This window comes from Schistosoma haematobium, chromosome ZW (genome assembly GCF_000699445.3).
Source record: "Schistosoma haematobium chromosome ZW, whole genome shotgun sequence".
NCBI classification, from domain to species: domain Eukaryota; kingdom Metazoa; phylum Platyhelminthes; class Trematoda; order Strigeidida; family Schistosomatidae; genus Schistosoma; species Schistosoma haematobium.
In genome coordinates this window covers 63015237-63035485 of record NC_067195.1, presented here as the reverse complement: position 1 = coordinate 63035485, position 20249 = coordinate 63015237, and the positions used below count along the sequence as shown (strand labels likewise).

Here is a 20249-nt window from a genome sequence, read left to right as displayed (position 1 = left end):
CCGTTTTGTTAACATTTTAATAGACCAAGTTTGAGTTTGTTTATATTAAAATATGATTAACTTTTCTATGAACACATGACTATTACTCAGTAGAATAGTTGAGACTTTTAGGATATAGGGATTCTAAAGACAGGTATTACAGTGGAAATTATTTTGCAAAAACAATCCAAATGATTGATCGCTTAAGTAGAGCTTATAACAAGCTTTTATGACTTTTCAGTTATAGTTACTAAAAAATAAGAATGCTAATTCTCTATCATGTGTGGTCAGTTTATACTAATTTCTTTACTTGTAGTGTACTATAATATCCAGACAATCTGTACATAGTTGAATGTGTTACATGCGTAGTTCTAAGAAGCTACTATTAATTAGTCAATGAAGACGTGGCAGTTTGCAATTTACAAGTGCTGATCATTTGGACAACGAATTTTTAATCGGCATTTATAGTTCTAAAAATAAACAAATATTTACATCAAGTGTCTAGGACCGAGTAATGAGTATTTTTCATTATTTCAGTGACTAATGTGTAATAAATTTCGCTCTCACAGAATTTTGAATTTCGTAGTCAGTAGACATATTTTCGAACCAAAGCTAATAATTTACTTATTATTGTTTAGCTTCTATCTTCCCATTGAGGTTTAAGACTGCAATTGATCAGTCTGTTATTGGTATATGTGCATACTGTGCGTATGCCTCGATATTGCCTTAATTCACAGGCTTTTTGTAAACAATGATTGATAGTGGCTAACAGTGGAATCCAGGACGCGCGTTTCGTTCTGTTTGGGACTCGTCAGCTGGATGTACCTGCATCTCAGAGTTGATGTTCACTCTGGGACTCGAACCCAGCTAATAATTTTCATAGTTTAATATCTATATTTTCCTACGGAATCACTCTGACTAACGAAGCTTGATGTGCAAAGGCGACAGAGATGCTATGAAAAGTGTCGTCACTTAGAGATACTATTAGAGACCAGTAAGCATTGAACAGTTATTTTTGATTCTCATTTAAGACTTTTCTGTGTTGCATCCCCACAATCACACGTGAGGATGAATCTAGAGCCCTTATAGATCATCACGATAATGATGTTTAGAATAGGGTATAACAACTCTCTAGGGTTCCATATCATTTAGAAGTTCTTGATCTGAAATTAGTCCATAACGAAAGCTGAACTTAACGTGAGCAAATATCAACAAAATACCCATTTAAATATTGCAAACGTTAACTCATGTGCAACACGATGATACAGAAATCAGAGTTCCACCAAACTGATGATGTTACATGTTATTGGAAGTAGATAAATCTCACTTCACAGAAACTGATCTAAGATATTTTGATATGAGTCCTTGGGATTCGTTCTCATTCATTTTTCATTGTTTTTGTTTTGTGCTAAATAGCATCAAACAGAATAGAACCAGATTCTGAACTGTTGAAAGCATTTGGAGGAGATTTACGTAATCACAATTTATGCCAGTTTATATTATGCAATATACTGACGAACTTAATGATGAAGAAATTCTAATCTAGAAATATTTTGTAGATTATCCTGAATTACCTTTGAGTTTTGCAAAGATGTCAACGTTCTGATTTACTGTAAGTACTTAGATTTGTATTTAGAATAATAACCCGTAGGTTTGAATGTTTTATTCGATAGGGTTTTAATTAGTCCTATACTAATATGTGTCGATGAATTAAATGAGCTAAAAATTTCTTGAATGATTTAATAAACATTTGAATACTTTAGGATTTATTTTTGATCCATTTTACCACATTTATATTATTATTACTACTACCAATATGGATATAATCATTTTTTTAGACTTCTTAAAGCCATGTTTGTAAGAATCTGTATTGTTACCAGTTCCCAACGGTTAAATGTCGTCAAATGGTCACTGTTTGAGTATCATGAATTTGTAATCATTTATTAGTCTTGGGTCAAAGGATATCTTCACGTAAGAAAGAATAATATGTCGATATTTCCATATTTTTAGCTACTGTATATTCATTTATGTGTTTATCTATTAATATGCATGTTTTCATATATTGACATGATTTACTCTACATATGAATGGTATTTGACATTAATAAAATGATATGATCAAGTTCCAAAGCTAAATATACTTTAAAAAAAATACAATTTGAAGTCTTTATTAAAGTGAACATCAAATCAACTAATGCTAATTCATACAAAAGTTTCTGAGACTATCATTTTATGGTACAACAGTAGTTAAAATGGTATAAAACAATTTCCAAGTTAATTGTATTTTGAACACTCAAACGTTTTAGTCTAATATGTCTGGTGAAAATTCTCATATCGACATTTGGTAAAAAAGGGACGAATCGAGTGAAGAAATTTCTTTTCAATTAGTTTTTTATCATGGCTCTACACTAACATAAACATGTATGGTTTACAATAATGATATAATACTCATTGAGTAGTTTTGTTATGCAATAATTATATAATGACGTGTTGATTATAAAATAACATTGAGTAATTGGAAGAAAGGGGATTACAATAATCAAGGTAATTATTTAAAAATCAAGCATTTGGTACGTTGCAAAATATATAAGAAAAAGGAACTAATAAAGTATTTTGATGAGAGGTGAGTATTATAGTAGTTATATAAGAATCAAGGGACGAATGTTGAAAATAGGTAAAATACAAAAAATAGAAGAAAATAGATATTAGTTCAAATATTTCTGAAGAAGAAGGTTTCATCAAAATTCTGCCACAAACTCAATTCTATACCGATGTCAAGGTAGAGAGAGTACTTGTACAAACCTATTTTGGATGCATAGGTTTGGCTTTTAAACAGGGATTCCAATGGCTTCAACAGTGTGCGAAAGTCGAACTCGTATACTAAGGGGCAAATTTGATGGAATATGGTGGATAACCTTAAAAGCTTTATGCAGTTTTCCTTCATGGCCTGTGTCTATCAAGTGAGCGAGAATAGAACTCTTAATCACTCTTAGCTGTTCTCTGCTCAACCAAGAAGGATGGTATTCTGTTGTGCGATGGTGGACTTGCCTAATTGTACACCCTATGTAACGGGCTCCACAGGAGCAATTGAATTGGTGAGTACATGAGGATGTGGTGAATTCAGGCAATCTACCTTTATTAACGGTTCTTATTGTGTGTATGTGTGTGTGTGTGTGTGTGTAGAAAACGACGTTCAGTCTGGCTGCATTAAATGTTTTCTGTACCTCCTTTCTTAACCTGTGAGTTACAATTTCCTTGGCAGCACCATTTGGGAATTGTAATTTTGAGAACAGAACTTTCATCGGAACGATAGGTACCTTTGTTATTATTTTCATCTCTTTTTAGTGTTTGTTGATAAATTTCGTTGGGTATCCATTCCTACAAAGTAGGTTACGAATATTAATCAGTTCATCTACAATGGTGTCATCCAAGTAAATCACTCTAGAACGATTAGTTAGGACCTTTATTAAGTCTGGAATATATATATATATATATATATATATATATATATATATGGGAATTTGGGGCAGATATTAGAAGGATGAATGGCATTTGAAAATAACTGGAAAGGAGAGCCCATAACAAATCTGACTGAGATCCATGATCGGCGTTCTATGCTCCACGAAATGCAACACGTATAGGTAACCAACTAATTAATTAAAAAGATAGGCAGGTAGGTCAGCAAGTAAGTGTACATGTATGTATGTGTGCATGAATGATAACTGATGACTGAACGTGTTGGCAAAGGAAGTGGTCTTCTGGCAATTGTTTGACGCTAACTTAGGTATATGAATATGGTGTCTGACAGTTTAGACAATATTTCACAGTATACTTGATTATCATATAAGAAAATGGAAATAACTCAAAGAATCATCTCGAATAAAATGTATCTTATAAAATACACAAGTAACTGATAAAACATATTTAAAGAGAGAATAATCACTAAGTTACAACAAGAACTGATAATGATTAAACTTTCTATAATATTTAACATACTTGTTTGGCGATTGATCTTTGGTGTTCACTAACATGCCAATGATTTAAAGCACTTGTTAGTGACTTAAAACGAGTGATAGGTTGTTGAGATGATTTGTCAGATGACATTAAATTAATATTGGGACTACTAGATGAAGGGGATGAACAATTTGTCAATGATGGTATGAACGGTAAATAATTTTTATGACATACATAAACAACTTGTAAGTTTGTAAGGATTGACGATAATTGTAATAAAATCTTATTGAACTTTGTTTGATATTTCAAATTATTCATACTGTTTAGGGAAGAGTCTGTATGTGTATTATTGGTCTTGTCATCATTATCATTTTCATCTATAAGAGACTTCAAAAAATCAACATAGAACAAACTTAAAGAAGCTAAGATATTCCATAGATAATTGCGTCGATTGACTAAATGTGTAAATATCTTCACAGCTCCGATGTGACTAAGTGTTTGACAATGTAATCGGAATTTATGCACTGAAGTTGTAAATAAATCACAGGCTATACAGTACAACTGTATTGATGATGTTAAAGTGAAATTGTTTTTGACATTATTGCAATTACTGCTATTGTTACCTACATTACTACTGTTATTATTATGAGTAGTAAGATTAGTCGTTATATTCAATGATGATATATTATAATTCGGTCCTTTTGTAATTGAACATTGTATATTATTGTTGTTACTGATATCTAATATTTTATTCTCACAAATATTTAAAGTTGACAGAATGCGTGACTGATTCCATAAACCACCTTCGCAAACATGTACAAGAAAACTTAATCTTTGCGCATGTTTTTCTGTTTTACAATGTAATTGGAAATTAGCTTTTAAAGGACTTTTATAAGAGCATAGTTTACAGAACCAAAAACCATTTGTATGTAAAGTTATTAAATTCGTAACATAGTCTAAGTCAAACGGTACACGATTCCGTTCGACATGTTCAATCAAGACATCTAAATTATCCGTTGTAAATGTACAACATACTTGGCATGCTAATGGATGATTTGCTGTTTCAGTAAGATTACATAGTAGATTATCATGAGATGATGTTAGAGGTATGAATGTTTTCAATGGATGATCATAACAAAAAGAGGACGAATCAATAACAGAAGATGAATATGAAGAATAGCTAGGTTGATGCATTCTATCTTCACCATTAGCTAAACCTAGTTCATGAAAATTTGTAATGGCTTTATTTATATTTATATTATCTATGACTTTTTCATTCTCATTTTTTTGCTGAAGAAATTCAACAGTTTTTTGATTTAGTTTCATATTTTGTTGCAACGATGATACTGTTCGTCTTTCAGACAATGACTGTGCAGTTAAAATGTTCAAATCACATGATGAATTTGATTTTTTACTGGCTGAATTTAGATGGGCAAGATTTTGATGCAGATTATTTTGTTGATGCCGAGTGCAATCAGGACTTTCACTATGATTACTTCTTGTATCAGCTGTGTTGAATATTGTTTGAGACATCGTTTGTTCGTGCTCCTACAATTAAAAATACAGCAAATAAAAAACTATAAACGAACGTTTAAAAAACATGTGCATACGATTGAAAATTTTCTAGTTATGATGTGTGAATAACGGAAAAATATACCTAGGAAATCGATAGTTTTTTTGAGATAGGTCTGAAATATTGTTAAAGCTACAAAGTAATAGACAACTACTTTACCTCCAAAACATTCTATTATCATAACACAACGTGGCGACTACTGAATCGTAATATTAAGGTCATCATAAATAAATGGACAAACGTTAATAATTGAGATCATGAGTCAATTGAAGTTAGACCACCATGGAGAACCTGAAAGCACTGGGTGGCTATTTCGCCCGATCTTAGAACTCCTCATCAGTGCACATCCACGATCCCGCCTCGCAAGATTCGAATTCAGGACCTATCGGTTTCGCGCGCTAGCGTTTAGCCTCTAGATCACTGAGCCGGCATCCAACGGTGTTAATGTCTAACTTCAACTAATCCATAAAATTGAGCGACATACTGCTGAGAACGAAATGGCCTTCCAGTGCTTCCAGGTTTTCCATGTTGGTCTAGCTTCAATTAACTCATGATCTTAACTATTAAAATTACTATAATATCTACAAAAACCTCTTCTGAAATGAATAAACGTTGACGTCATAAAGTGAACTACACAAAACGAATGTAAAGAAATTTTATTTCATACTAAAGAAATCTTACCTGAAGATTATTTAGATGTTTATCCGATTGTTGATGTATCGCTAAATTTCCTTTTGTTGTAGTAGAATAATTGCATATTTCACAACGATATGGTTTATAACCGCAAATATAAGTTTCACCTCGTCCTAATCTTGGATGTGCAGTTTTTGTAACACAATAAAGGCATGAATTAGTTGATACTCCGTTAGACTCTTTAGTTTGTGATTGTTGTTGTTTAAGCATAGTTAATGAAGATGAATACTTTAGTTGACCAGAGGAAGAATACGGATTTGAATGTTTGCTAAATGCTAATTTTGTAAATGTTTTATTCATAGATTATACAGTCGTGTTTCAATGTTTAAGATAGTTATTTATTAAGACTAGTTCAGTAGAAATATACACTATGATTTCAATCAATTTCTGTTGATAAAAAAAGAATAGAAAAATGTTTATTATAAAAATGAACAGTTGTGAGATAAGGAAATTAGTAATAAATGGAGTTTTAAGTGCTGGTGACTCGATGTAAGGGAAATGATTAATTAGCTGTATCGATATGGAGTTACGGAGATGATTAAGTTTTTGATTGAGATCATGAACCGATTGATGTTAGACCACCATTGAAAACCAAGAAGCACTGAACGGTCTATCTCGCGAGCCGGATCGCGTATGAGCACCACTGAGGGGTCTTACAATAGGACGAAACGAACGTCCAGTGCTGTCAAGTTTTCAATGGTGTTCTAACATCAATCGGTTTATGATCACAATCAAAGATTAATTAGCAGCTTGTAGTTCTGAGACTTGACTTCTTAATGATTATATGCATATAACCTTTTTCCAGTTGAATATGAAGACCTTTAGATGTGTTGTAAATTTAATTTGTTAGCTTTGGATATTTTTAGTCTAGAAAGAGATCATTGTTGTATGTTTAATATGAAGTTTACTGGAGTGATTTATATTGATTGTTAATCAATTTCAACATTTATTTCACTGGTTGGGGAATCACCAAACCTGACAAACATTCAATAACCATTTCTTTATAAAAGTTATCTCATCAAAAGTATATAACTACGAAAATATCTTTTTGGTTTTATGCCACCCATTATAAGATTCATGTAGATAATCAGAATACCTCAATTAATTTTCACTACAACAAGATTGTTATCACAATATTGGTAATATGTTACTACTTCATTACTGATTTGGTTATCTCTATAGATCTCAGCTTTCTACGACATGACTTATACTTTTGAATCAAAGCAAAGATTAATCTGTATTTCAATACTTAGATAAATACCAACTTCCGATAAAAGCACCTAATTCAAAAAATACATTTACATTTATACATTATTTTCAAGTACCATTTTCATTCAATCCTATTTAATTATCAAGAAATAGATAATTTTTTAAAATGACGTTTGAATAAAAAAAATTATTTCCTACTGAAAAAAACTTTTTTTTAGAAATTTATGGTCACTTCTGACCACTTATAGATTTTGAATACAAAAAAGAGAGAAAAGTAAAGAAAAGAAAATCACAATGTAATTTAAAATAAATCAAATTAAAATGATCAATTCGTTTTAGTTGTTATTTCATGATGCCCTTCTTTTTTTTCTTTTTTCTCATTTTTTCTTCTTTTTCTTCTTTACTGTTTTGTGCTTATCACTAATATTTTTGAAAATAATTAAATATCCTATCTACTGTATTATGATGATTTGAACAAGATGAAATCATATAATAAAATGTCTGGCTGAGAAAAGTGTTCTTTTTCTTTTTAAATGAGAAAGACAAGTGTTCCCTCTGTGTATTTCTTCACTTATTTAATAACACTTAATAAATTAAAATATTCATTCATTTGAGACCAGATTTCATTTAGACAATAGATTGGTTAATTTTAGTAAAACATATAAAAGATAAAGAATGTTACCACACTAAATAAAATTAATGATGCTTTTTTTAATTAAAAAAAGGTTTTGAGTAGAGAACACAATTTAGATGAGAATTAATAATCATATGAAGTTGATTTTCGGTAATATTTTTAATTATGTCACTTAACTGAGATTAAGTGATAATTGGCTAGTTTATAATGAGATTATCTTTTTTATACATGAGAGGAAAAAGTGGATATTTAAAAAGGACTAATTCATTGAAATCAAATTTTGAAGATCAAATCAATTAGCCATATATTTCTTTTTTGTTTACTAAAAATAAAGTTCAACCGGGTCAGTTGTGAGATGACAATGGTGGATGTGTCGCTCACTTTCATGGATTAGTTGAAGGTAGACATTAACACCGGCTCAGTGGTCTAGAGGTTAGGAGTTCGAACGCGAGACTGATAGGTCCTGGGTTCGAATCTCGCGAGGTGGGGTCGTGGATATGCACCGCTGAGGAGTCCCACAATAGGACGAGGCGGCTGTCTAGTGCTTCCAGGTTTTCCATGGTGGTTTGACTTCAAATGACTCATGATCTCAACTATTAAAATAAAATAGTTATGATGAACAATTTATGTGGATCATTTTAAACTCAGTTAAAAAGAGGAAAATTACAAACTATGGGCTGATATTTATTAAGTAGAACGTTTTCAGTCATAGTATGTCGATTTTAAAAAAAAATACAAATATTCTACATATTTGATATAAAATATTAAATTACTCAAATAATCTCCCAGTTCATATAGAAATCTTACTGAAATAAATGAGTTCGTGGACAAGAATTTCTTTATTGTGAATAATAATTGGTGATTTTCTGTGCTCAACAACAATAGAAAAAAAACTGGGCTATAACACAACTCCGATTATTCTCTGTAATAATAATAGTTAATTAAATGAAAATATTTAGTTTAGGCCATTTTGGAAAATTATATTTTAAAAATTATCTAAAATGAAGGGTAATCAGTAATTACTACTATTTTCAGATGATTAGTTTTAATTATTTAACCCAGACACTTGTTTCTTTGCATTATTGCCTACATTCCTTATGAACGTAATGTGGTCACTGAATTTTCATGTCAAACGTGTTATTATCAATAAATTAGTGACTTGAAACCATAACGATTATAACATGTTCTTCTCATATGGTGAATTATATGATTAAGGTATTTTCGTTTACGTTATATTGTTTGATAGGATCAATGTGTTGTTTTATATTACTTAGTGTGAATGGACAGTCCATAGTGCGATAAACTCAGTACTAAAGTAAAATGTATCTCAAAATTTATTCATCACTTTGTAGTCTCACTTAATCAAGTTATTTAAGAGAACTGAAAGATTTATGATAGCTAAAGAGAGTAGTTTCGCACTCTGCTGATCATGATTTTCACTAACACCACTTTTAAATCAGAAGGTTATGTGCCTAGGTAAATTTTTGCCTGAATTTAAATGAGAAGTTTAAGGAAGTAAAAATATCCGAACAGTGCAGTTTAATTTTCAGTGTGAAGTTGTGGAGATTGTTGAATCGCATTGAGATTGTTAGGCAGTCACCCACTGAAAAAATGGAAGATGGTCACGCAATGTCGTGAACTGTTTTCGGCTCATTAGTCTACAGATTAAGCGTTCGCATTCAAGATGGAAGGTCTTGAGTTCGATTCTTACGTGCGAACTTATGGATACGCACTATAGAGGAGTTTAATACTAGAATGAAATGGCCGCCCAGTGCTTCCAGATTTTCAAAAGTAGTCTAGCTAAGATTAATTCATGATGACAATGCAAAATAGTTTCGGACATCCTAGAATAATATTGATGAATAGTTAATCAAAGAAATTTGGAAATATGTATACTGTTATTCAATTGGTGGCATATATATAACCTCTAACAATGGCTACATATGTATTCATAGTATGACAAGTAAATAATCAAGCTGATATTTGCTCTTTCAGGAGTGTATAACATTGATATGTGATTCACAATAAAATGAAATTTAAGTTACCCTTTTATTCATGAATAACATTTGGACAAACTTACTTTATTTTAAACGCAATCATACAATATAAATCAATACTTTAAAAGTTTCTGTGAGAAAACTAGTCTCAAGTTAAATAATCAACAGGGTAAGTGATCAAATGCCAGTTTGATATAAAATTTGAAATATTAGATATTTTTCGGTTGTTTTATTTATTTATTCTTTATTTGAACACACAAATATTGGTACAAAGGGGCACCGAATACATATGCGCCATATAAATCAAATGATTTGTATGTGGGCTTTGATACTACCCGGGTGCCCAGACCGAAGCAGATGGTTTTCTTAGAGGGCTACACCCGGAGCCTTTGACGTAAAGGTCTGATCCACAAGGCAGTGGAGCGATGTTGGGAGATGCAGTCTCATGGTAGCCGGTGACCAACGATTGATTCATACGCCATTTGTTCCCTCAGGATCCTAGTGCCCATGTGCACCATCGGTTTGGAATCAGGGTTTTCCAACTCCCTTAGATGGATCTTCCATATCCACCAACCCGGTTAAATCGCCGGATATTCGCTTTTTCTCCTCTCAATTTCGTAAACAACACCCTTGTCGCGGGAATGCAATGAGTAGGATTTCCCTGGAAGTGGCTGTATACGTATGACCATGTGAGAGCATTTCGAGGGGGAGAGCTAATTCTCCCCACCCTCGGCCGTACTAAGGCATTTGGGGGCTAAGTATGAATATTCAACCTAGTCTGCCGGTAACTCCACATACGGTGTTGTTTGAGGTAACACGCCATTGCGTGCACCAATTACCCACACCGACGTTTTCCGTAGTAGTAAGGTTAATCGATTATTTCATGTATCTGGTTTATCAAAAAGTGGTTAAGTGGAATACAAAAATGAGATTTGCAATGTGAAACAAATTTTTTGAAATTGTTGCATTTTAACAACATACAAGACAAAATGGGCAAATATACAAGAGAAAAAGGTTATTATTATCATTTTAACTCTTGAGATTAGGAACTAATCATTAACTTGTAATGATTTAGTTGGTAAACAAACATCATATCAAATAAAAAAACTAACGTAATTGCGACAGTATGGAGTTTAACACAAATTAAACGATGAGCTTTTAAGGTTTTTTGAAGGATAAATGAGTGAACAATATTTCTAGAATACTGTCGACAGTTTTATGGCTTAACATGATACAAGGCTACAAAAAGGGACATTAGTATTTACACTGAGGTTGAATTTCAAATTGTGTATTGATAATAGCTTATTTGAACGGGAAAGTCCTACAACACTGACTGAAAGGAATGGGTTTGAACTGAGAAATTGGAGAGAGAATACAGGATAAGTCCTAAAACCTACTTATTTTAATAGGGCAGTTGAAGTTGACAAACAAATAACGCCAAATAAAGTAGTTGGATTTCGTACTTTTGGTTGTCGTTGACAGAGTAAAATAAAATAATTCTGTACGTCTGACCGATTACCTTAAGTACTTTTTTATTATCTAATTCAAGGCCACCTTCTACCAGACGGTGTTCCGTGAAACTATTGATTATCTTCTGGGATGTAGTTTTTTTGGAACGTGTTCTGTTAAGCTCATGGATTTCTATTTTATTAAACGTTGCTTTTCAGTGTGCTAACATGTACTTAATTTACTGCTGATCATTACTTAACGTTGTTCTAATGGCTCAGATTAGTACAGAATAGAGAGAATTCGTCTAACCATTGAAGAATATAAACGAAAAATAGTATATTTTCAGTTCAAGGTTTAATTTTGAAAATCGTATACTCTGTAACTTCTGGTTATATCGAAATTCAATAGATGAGATGTTTTAAATTTTACGATAAGTTTAAATGTCCGAATTTATTACGACCTGTATATTAACAAGAAATGAACTTCTTGCTGAGAAGACTTTCTATCAGAATCTGGTCGTAGGAACATTATGTAGGAGAACAGATTCTTAATGGGTTTGAAATGTTGATGACCGGAAGAAATTCTTCAAGTGTTGCGATTAAACGTGCGACTTGTTCAACAATTCAGGGAGAAAGTTATACGCACTCACCTATCATTAGTTACTATGCCAGAAATTACAAGTATCTATAAATAGCAGTCTAAGCAAGATGCTTTAGATCCGGACATAATTACCGGTTATCTTCTGTGGCAGCCGACATACCAGCTTCCAGATTAGGAGGAAATCAAGAAGAAACGCTTGAGGTGGATGGGTCACACTTCACGGTGATTATGAAACTGCATCACAAGAGATATAAAAAGAATGTTTAGCACTCGGGAACAACTTAAAAGAAGGCGCAGGATAGAGTTATTTGGAGATCCCTTTAGCCGGTGGCCTATACTCCACGATGCGTAAAAGGCGTAAGTGAGTGTCGAAAATAAGTTTACTTCTCAGGAAGAAAAACCGGCCATGAACCCTGAAAAATTCATAGTATTTGTCCGTCAGTCTGTGTATATATAAATTTAACTCTTTGGATATCTAATTTGAGCTGTTTGTGAAGGGGATAAAAATCTAAAGGTTACTTAGATAGTCTTTATAATTATATTGTGTTAACTGTTCGATACTTTGTAATGGATTGTAGTATGAAAAATGTTTGACTAATGTTTACCAAGTCAGTGATCGTTTCCAGAATCATACATCGGATAATAACACCTTTAGTTTAAGTTTAACATTTCGGAAACTTAGTAAAAATGTGTTTTAAGGCGTTCGCCCATGTAATGACAAATTTCATGCAAATTGAGGGATCACTACTTACTGGAATATCTTGCTCATATTAAATGAATTTCAAAATCAACTTAAATTATAACTAAAGTGCAAAATCATATTTATTTATCTTCATAGTTAGTCTTTTTGAAGTTCGAAAGTATATTCTCTTATTCTATAAGTTATATAGTTACTGTGATAAAAATTTCAACTAGTTTCAGTTATATATTAATATTTTTCCTCTTAGATTTAAGTTAGGAGAGTTTCCAATGCTGAAAATAATGTGTTCTTCATTATGTGGATCTTGTTATTGAACACTTCAATAGACAGGTATTTCTAGAAAAAATTGAAGGAATGATGTTATCTAGTCTCACAATAGTGCATGCAGTGTTGATTCATCTAGACTGGTGGCCACATTGCAATATGGTTGATATCATTCGATCTGCACTAATAAGGACTAGACACGCATGACATTGATCGCCACCCAGTGATCAATCAATTGTGAATGATGTCGTTAGCTAATTTCACCATACTCAAATATTTGTTTTTATGACTAAAAACTCTTAAACAATTCTTGTGATTCCTATTCTTTACACTTTTGTTTCTCATACAACTTTATATATCTTTGTTTTTATCAATTCATTTGGTATGTTTTTTAAATTGGCAGTGATTTTTAATCGTGTATTAATGCATAATGAATCTACATGATCTCTTGTTCAATATTTGTTTAATTACCCATAAATCAAATATCCTAATTATTATTCCAGACTTAATCGATTCATTTCTAAAAAAAACTTTACATAGATATATCTACTAAGTGAGATTAGTAGATTGTTGATAAATCAAAAGAAAAATAATAAATTCCTTCATTTAAAGAACCGTATATATTTTATACTACTTATTAGTGATTAATATAACCATCGTAATAACATTAAAATAATCACACTAAAAAAGTAAACAAACATAATTACCATAGTTTTAATTAGTTATCGTTAAACTGTTGATAAATAAACAACAGAAAGAAAACTTATTCAAATAACTAGTTACCCTTTTTAATCTTTTAAATTAATGACTTCCTTATTCGTTTTGTTTTATGATTATCATATAAGTATTATTTTGATTATTTGGATAAAATTAACTAACTATAATATTACGTAAACATGCTTATGTGTGGATAGTTTTGAATATTTTTTGGGGGGTAGGGGATATTTGAAAATAAATCTCTTATTTATTTCGTTTTTAACGTTAACTAATAGGATAATGAACTGTCAGGTAATTTTATTATCTATGGAGAATTTAATTTTTGTAATTAAGTAAGAAAATGTTATTGTTATTACCATTACTATTATTATTATTATTATTGTTATTATTACTATGCAAATCTTTATAGTTCATGTATTGAACCCGAAATTATAACCACAAACTAAACATAGAGTTAATAAACTAAAATAACTCTCATTACACACGTCTTATTTACAAAGAAATAAAGGAAGGAAGTAAGTAAGCAGGTAAGTAGGTAGGTAGGTGGGTGGGGTGGGGGTTTAGTGATATAATTTTTAAATTATAATTTATTCAGTAAATAAATAATAATTGAACTATGTTAATTTTAAACAAAAATGATTAAAAATAAATTTTGATTATAATTCCAAAAAAAATTTTTCCTACTTGGTAGAAACTGAGTTCATTTTTGTTTCTTTTTATTTATTACATTAAATTTAGGTCATTTCATCCTGATCTGGTTATATTTTTCAATATGATCAATGTTTGTTTTGCTTGTTTTTTTTTAAAAATCAATCTTTGTGAAAATAATGATCAGATTAAAAGGTTATATCAGTCTAGCAATAATAATAATAATAATTAAATATGTTAATTGCATTTTAAACTTGGTAAACTTAAAGAATCCAATGTATCAAATTTTCGTTAATGTTTTATAATGACATAATAGAACAATTTATATTAGATTACTGGGTAAGCATAGTTGAGAATATTATATACTGGTAGTATGTTTAGTGATATTAATGTGAAAAAGCTTCATCGTAGATCGTTTTAAGGTTTTGGCTGTTATAGTTTATTGTCAGAAAATATGACAAAAGATGTTATTTTTCAGGTTATTTTAACTTGTCTATTCAATTTTACTCCCTGAGAGAGAGGGAGAGAGCACTGAAAGATGTTGATATATTACAGAATTCATTTATTAGAAATCGTACATCTATCAACTTGTGATATTAATGTCATGTTAATTCATGTTTTATGAATTGTTGACTTACATACATTCTTGTATCCTTAATTCTTTTTAATGGTTCTAATTCTATATGTAACAAGTAAACTGTACTTGTCTTTTTATATTCCTAACATCAAAAGATATCACATAATTATAATAAACTTTTTCCATGTTTTTTATCAACATTACATAAAAAAGGATATAGTTGACACATAAAAACACAAATTAATCATCAGATTTTTCTGAATTTAATGAACTCACAGGGTTGTATTTTTGTTACTAGTCTAAGGATTAAGATTTTATTGATCATAGTTTTTTAATTATCATTGGATCAACTGATATACAAAAAATAATGTCGTGTTAAGTATATATACTAAGACAAACAGTGCTATCAATGGAACAAGTTGTTATTTATATTTTTAAGTTATGGCAACGACTTAGCTCCGGTGAATATTTCTAAAAGTGTTGTGTTTCAGTTCAGAAGCTTATGTTGTTACACTGGACAATATCATCAGTGCTTACTCTAAACATTTTTAATGATATGACAAGCTTTAATCTAGGACGTATTGGTCAACCATCCCCACACAGATTGATAAATGTGATCTATATAGACGTGTCTGTTGACTGAAAATTGATTTGAACTCAATACTTCCAGAAATTCTCCACGGTTCTTGAAATTTCCTTTTATTGATTTTAAAATCTAATTGCATTCTACAGTATTTCTGGATGCATTATATTAGTGATTATGTATGCCATCCCTTCTCACCTTTTATTTGTATTCATATTTGGGTAGAGTAGCTCAATTCGTTCAATAACTAACTCATTTTGTAGATAACATTACATGTATCTTCATTCTCCGAAGGAACAAAGTGACTATTTTGGCATGTGAGAGACATTGACCAGCATAATTTTAGAATTTCAGTGGTTATTTGATTTAATTTTACATTATTCTTATTTATAGAATGATTGTTTATTCTTTTTTTGGAAACTTATTTTACAGTTTATCTGTTATTTATTAGCTACTTTTAGTTATACTTCAATATACTATGGAGAATTAGTAAACTTCTTTGCGAACTACTTCAACATCGGAAATGCAGCTTTAAGTTATGCAGAACAGGAATATGTAGTGAATCCTGCGCCTTATGATTCCATTCAACTTTCTGTTGTGATTCTTCTAGAATATATGAAAAGTGTAAGTAATGTACGGAATTGTTATTTAACATAAGGTATCATTAAGATAGGTTTATGAAGATTATTCAATTTTAGTATTATTTCAACCATTTGGAAACCAGGAAACATGAGTTGTTTTACTAACTTAGTTTAAAACTATTTTATCACCTTTTATAGAAAAAAAAGGCTTCAAATTTCATGACAAACGTGATATATTAAAGTTAACAGATTACGGTAGAACAACTTACATTCTCAACTGTAGTCAGTTGAGACTGTTACGTCATAGTATTTCTCTAAATTTCTTCATTTCATCAACAATTTTAGGCCAAAAGTACTTAGTAGAAAAAACAGACCAGAGACTAAGTAAACATTCTTTTAATATTCATATATTTTCATCATTTACACTATCGGACAGAGAAAACTTTATACACGCACCCTGTATGTCAGATATAAACAATTGGTTGTTTTCTGATTTAAAATAGCAATAATGAAATTGTTATAGCCTAATGTATGTTTTTACAAGAATTAATTCCAAACCATGGACTGATATAATAATCCCTATTATCAAATTAAAACTATAGACCAATAAAGAAACGTGATAGAATCATAAAATTCCTATGAAGTTAGTCATGATTGTGTCGAACGACTTTAAGCATGTAACTGACATATTCCAAAGAAACTTGATTATATCCAGATAATTTATAAGATCTATAATAAAATTAAGATAAATATAAAAAAGGGGGATTATGTGTTTAATCATTTCCACAATACTTTAGTAGTTGAGAATATTATAAAACTTGACCATACATTTTGAACCTCAAATTTTTCTGACAATTCATTGGTAAATGTTAAAGAGCACAGTACTATCGTAGTGAACGAGAACACAACTGAGGACAATCGAATGTAATTCAATAAAAAATTACAAAGCATCTTGGTAAAATCTGAGAACCATACAGAAAATACTTAATTTGCAAAATGTCAGTCAGTTGTCTGAAACTTGACCTTTCCTTTTGTAAATATCAGTTAATCGTCTCAGACTTCATTGTTCCTGCATTTCCATATCAATTGCTTTTTGTTCCCTTTCTATCCTTCCCGATCTTCTCGACCTTCTGCTGCCAGTCATTTGATTCCTGACCAACGTTATATAATACTAATATCGACATAAGTAGCACACATCACATTATATAAAGATGTTAGATAATCTATCATACGTAAATCACATTACTTAAGAAAAACGTGACTTTTCACATCAATGTAGAGTTAATACGGTGTGTATAAAATTTCATAAAAGATAACTGAACAAATTAATAGAATAAGAGAAATGACATAACCGAAATAGAGTAGTAAATATAAAATTATTCCAGTTAAATATGAAGGAACTAAGAAATTTATGATTCACAGAATTTTTCCACAACCATAGAATGTGATCACTCTGTAGATACATTCGATTATGTTCACACAATATTATAAACAAGATAAACCTTGTTCTCTCTCATTCTGGAGTTATCAGTTTCAGACTTAGTTGTTTTAAGAATTTCGGTCAATTAAATATATTTACCTACAACAACTCTAACTTGTGCGAACAGAAGTATTTTTAACTTACAACGCTTATATTAAAATACTATCACTTAGGTTATCTACAACATCTAAATGTTTCATGTTCATTGATATTTAAATTACGTCTTTCTTCTATACATACCAACATCGTGAAAGCTTGAAATTGACAATTATTGACATCAAGAATATAAACGAAAAGATCTCTTAAGTTACCGTTCCATTGCTCCTCACCGTCTATGGTGTACAAATATACGAATCTTATAGTGAAGTATAGATTATATGAGCAAAAACGGGAAGCATTAGTTAATAGTTTTTAGGACAAACGGCTTCATCCTCTTGTTGAAAGTTGACTTCCAATGCACTATTAAGGTTTGTTCTTTATGACCAAAATGTTAACTAGCTGTTAAATGAAATGCTACAAATCCCATTCCTCAGTGTAGAAATAAATATGCATATGTGGAAAATAGCATGTACCTGGGAAGTAAATGATTTTAGTCATAAATACCTATAGTAATGGGCCTGGCCAAAATAAACATGTCACGGAATCAAAAGTGTTTCTTCTAAATGAATTTCTTGACCATCTACTAATGCACCTCAATAACAGTAAATGGATTCAACAGACAACAAGCTACTCAAATCAATCGGGAATAAGTTGTTTGAAATACCTTGGAATTTCCGTATTCACATTAAAAAACTAAATAAACAGATTGCCGAGTTTCTTTAATACAACCTTTTAATTCTAAATATTCACTAAGTCTGATGTTACTCTGAAGTAACGCGAGAAAATCTTTTATTACAACATAAATTAAAGATACACCTTTTCCTTTAATTTCGATAAATATCAAACAACAACATTCACTACCGTAACATCTAGCCATGGGATCATTCATTTCCAGAACCTACATTAGAGGTGATGATAACTGACACAATAGACAGTCTGTAAAAAAGTGTTATTAGATCTTAAACAGGTTCTATCTAAGTATTCACAGTGATTGTGTTAGTTTTTAAACAAAAGTTCTTAAGACTAAATTCTATGAGGAAAGTTTTTCTAATCATTAACGAATGTCGTTTTCGTTTTCAAAGTTAAATATTTTTATTAGTTGTTATCATCTGTGAATCTACTAGAAGACAGACAGGAATGAATGGTTATTTTGTTCTTATAGATGACTCCTCACTTCATGGAGGTTAAGACCAGAGTATTTAAGTAACTAAAGTTATGTGCCGTTAAACCAATGAATCAGAAGCCAATGGTTCAACTCGAAATTAATTTGTTTTTAAATAAATAGATAGAAGTTGTTCAAAATTTTTAGATGAAATCTATGATCAGATTTTTCATTAGCCTTACAATGGAAACATTTCTATAGTTGGCTTCAATTCGCTGAATTTATTTAAGTGTACATTCAAGTAGTAAATTAGTGGTCTAAATATTTAAATAACTAAGTAAATCAGTTGTAATGCAGATTATATAAATTGGTTTATTCATTATTAAGCATGATTCATGTCAATTCTCTTTTGGATATAAGAACTTTAGTCTTGTAAAAAATTGGTGCAGTCGAATATAAAATAATGTGTAGCACATGTTACGTCTTGTGCCCTACCAATCATCACGTGACAGAATCTCCAAACAGAACACCAACTTATATGATCTTGACACTGCAGCAAGCCAATGCAGGTTAACTAGTACAAGTAACCTAGAGTTAACTCAAAGTCCTTATTGGTTCTTCTTGACTTGCCCTGCCCGTTTGAGTCCAGAAAACAATCTCAGCTTCCACTGTATGGATTATGTATTTCAGATAAACGCAGTTTGTATACAAGCAAATCAGACCGCATCACATAAAATTAAAAATAATACTTAACACGATCAAGTCAAAAGTGGCTGTGAGTTTGAGAGGCTCTAACCAATAAATTGGGAATAACTTAATAACAGTAGATCGTATAATAGTAACCATTAGGTCAAATGAAAGCTTACAATAAGGGAAAATAATGTAGTTACTTAATAGTTATGCAATAAGAATATATATAACAGTCCATAAATAATTCCTAGTAGTAACCATCCATTTATTATTCGTTAGGATACAACAGCATACTATTAAGTTAAATAGTTTGCTGACTATATTTTGATCAGTATTGAAAATTAGTGTATGATACATCCTGTATCGCCTAACATTTAGTAAGGCTATAAAAGTGGATTTTTATGGATTCATTCTATAAGATGGTTAACTAAAATCCGTTAAGTCAAATCGAATACATGAACTACTATGACGATGAAAATAATAGCGATTCGTACAGTCGTTAAAAGCTTCCGAGCACTGAACAGATTTACTGAGGTCTAGATAAGTAGGTCTAAACTGCAAGGTCATTTGAATTCTAAACAAAACAATAACGTCTTATTGATATTAGATAAAGACAGAGTAATATCACTGAACTCTTAAGTTTTAACACATATTAAGCATGCTACCTGAACTTTCTGGGCTACAATATTTGTTATTATTGTAAATTTAAGCACCTAATAAA

The 20249-nt window shown here is 30.8% G+C and overlaps 1 protein-coding gene across 1 annotated transcript in view; it reads right to left on the bottom strand.

Moving 5' to 3' along the window:
* The window catches only part of ZFHX3 (Zinc finger homeobox protein 3), a gene marked incomplete at both ends in the record, with an annotated part of 60522 nt that extends 54024 nt beyond the window's left edge, over window positions 1-6498 (bottom strand). The window contains 2 exons of the mRNA XM_051218819.1: window positions 3975-5480; window positions 6187-6498. Coding sequence (XP_051072127.1) covers window positions 3975-5480; window positions 6187-6498 — 1818 coding nt within the window. The remainder of the gene's footprint in view (window positions 1-3974; window positions 5481-6186) is intronic.
* Between the last annotated feature and the right edge of the window lie 13751 nt (window positions 6499-20249).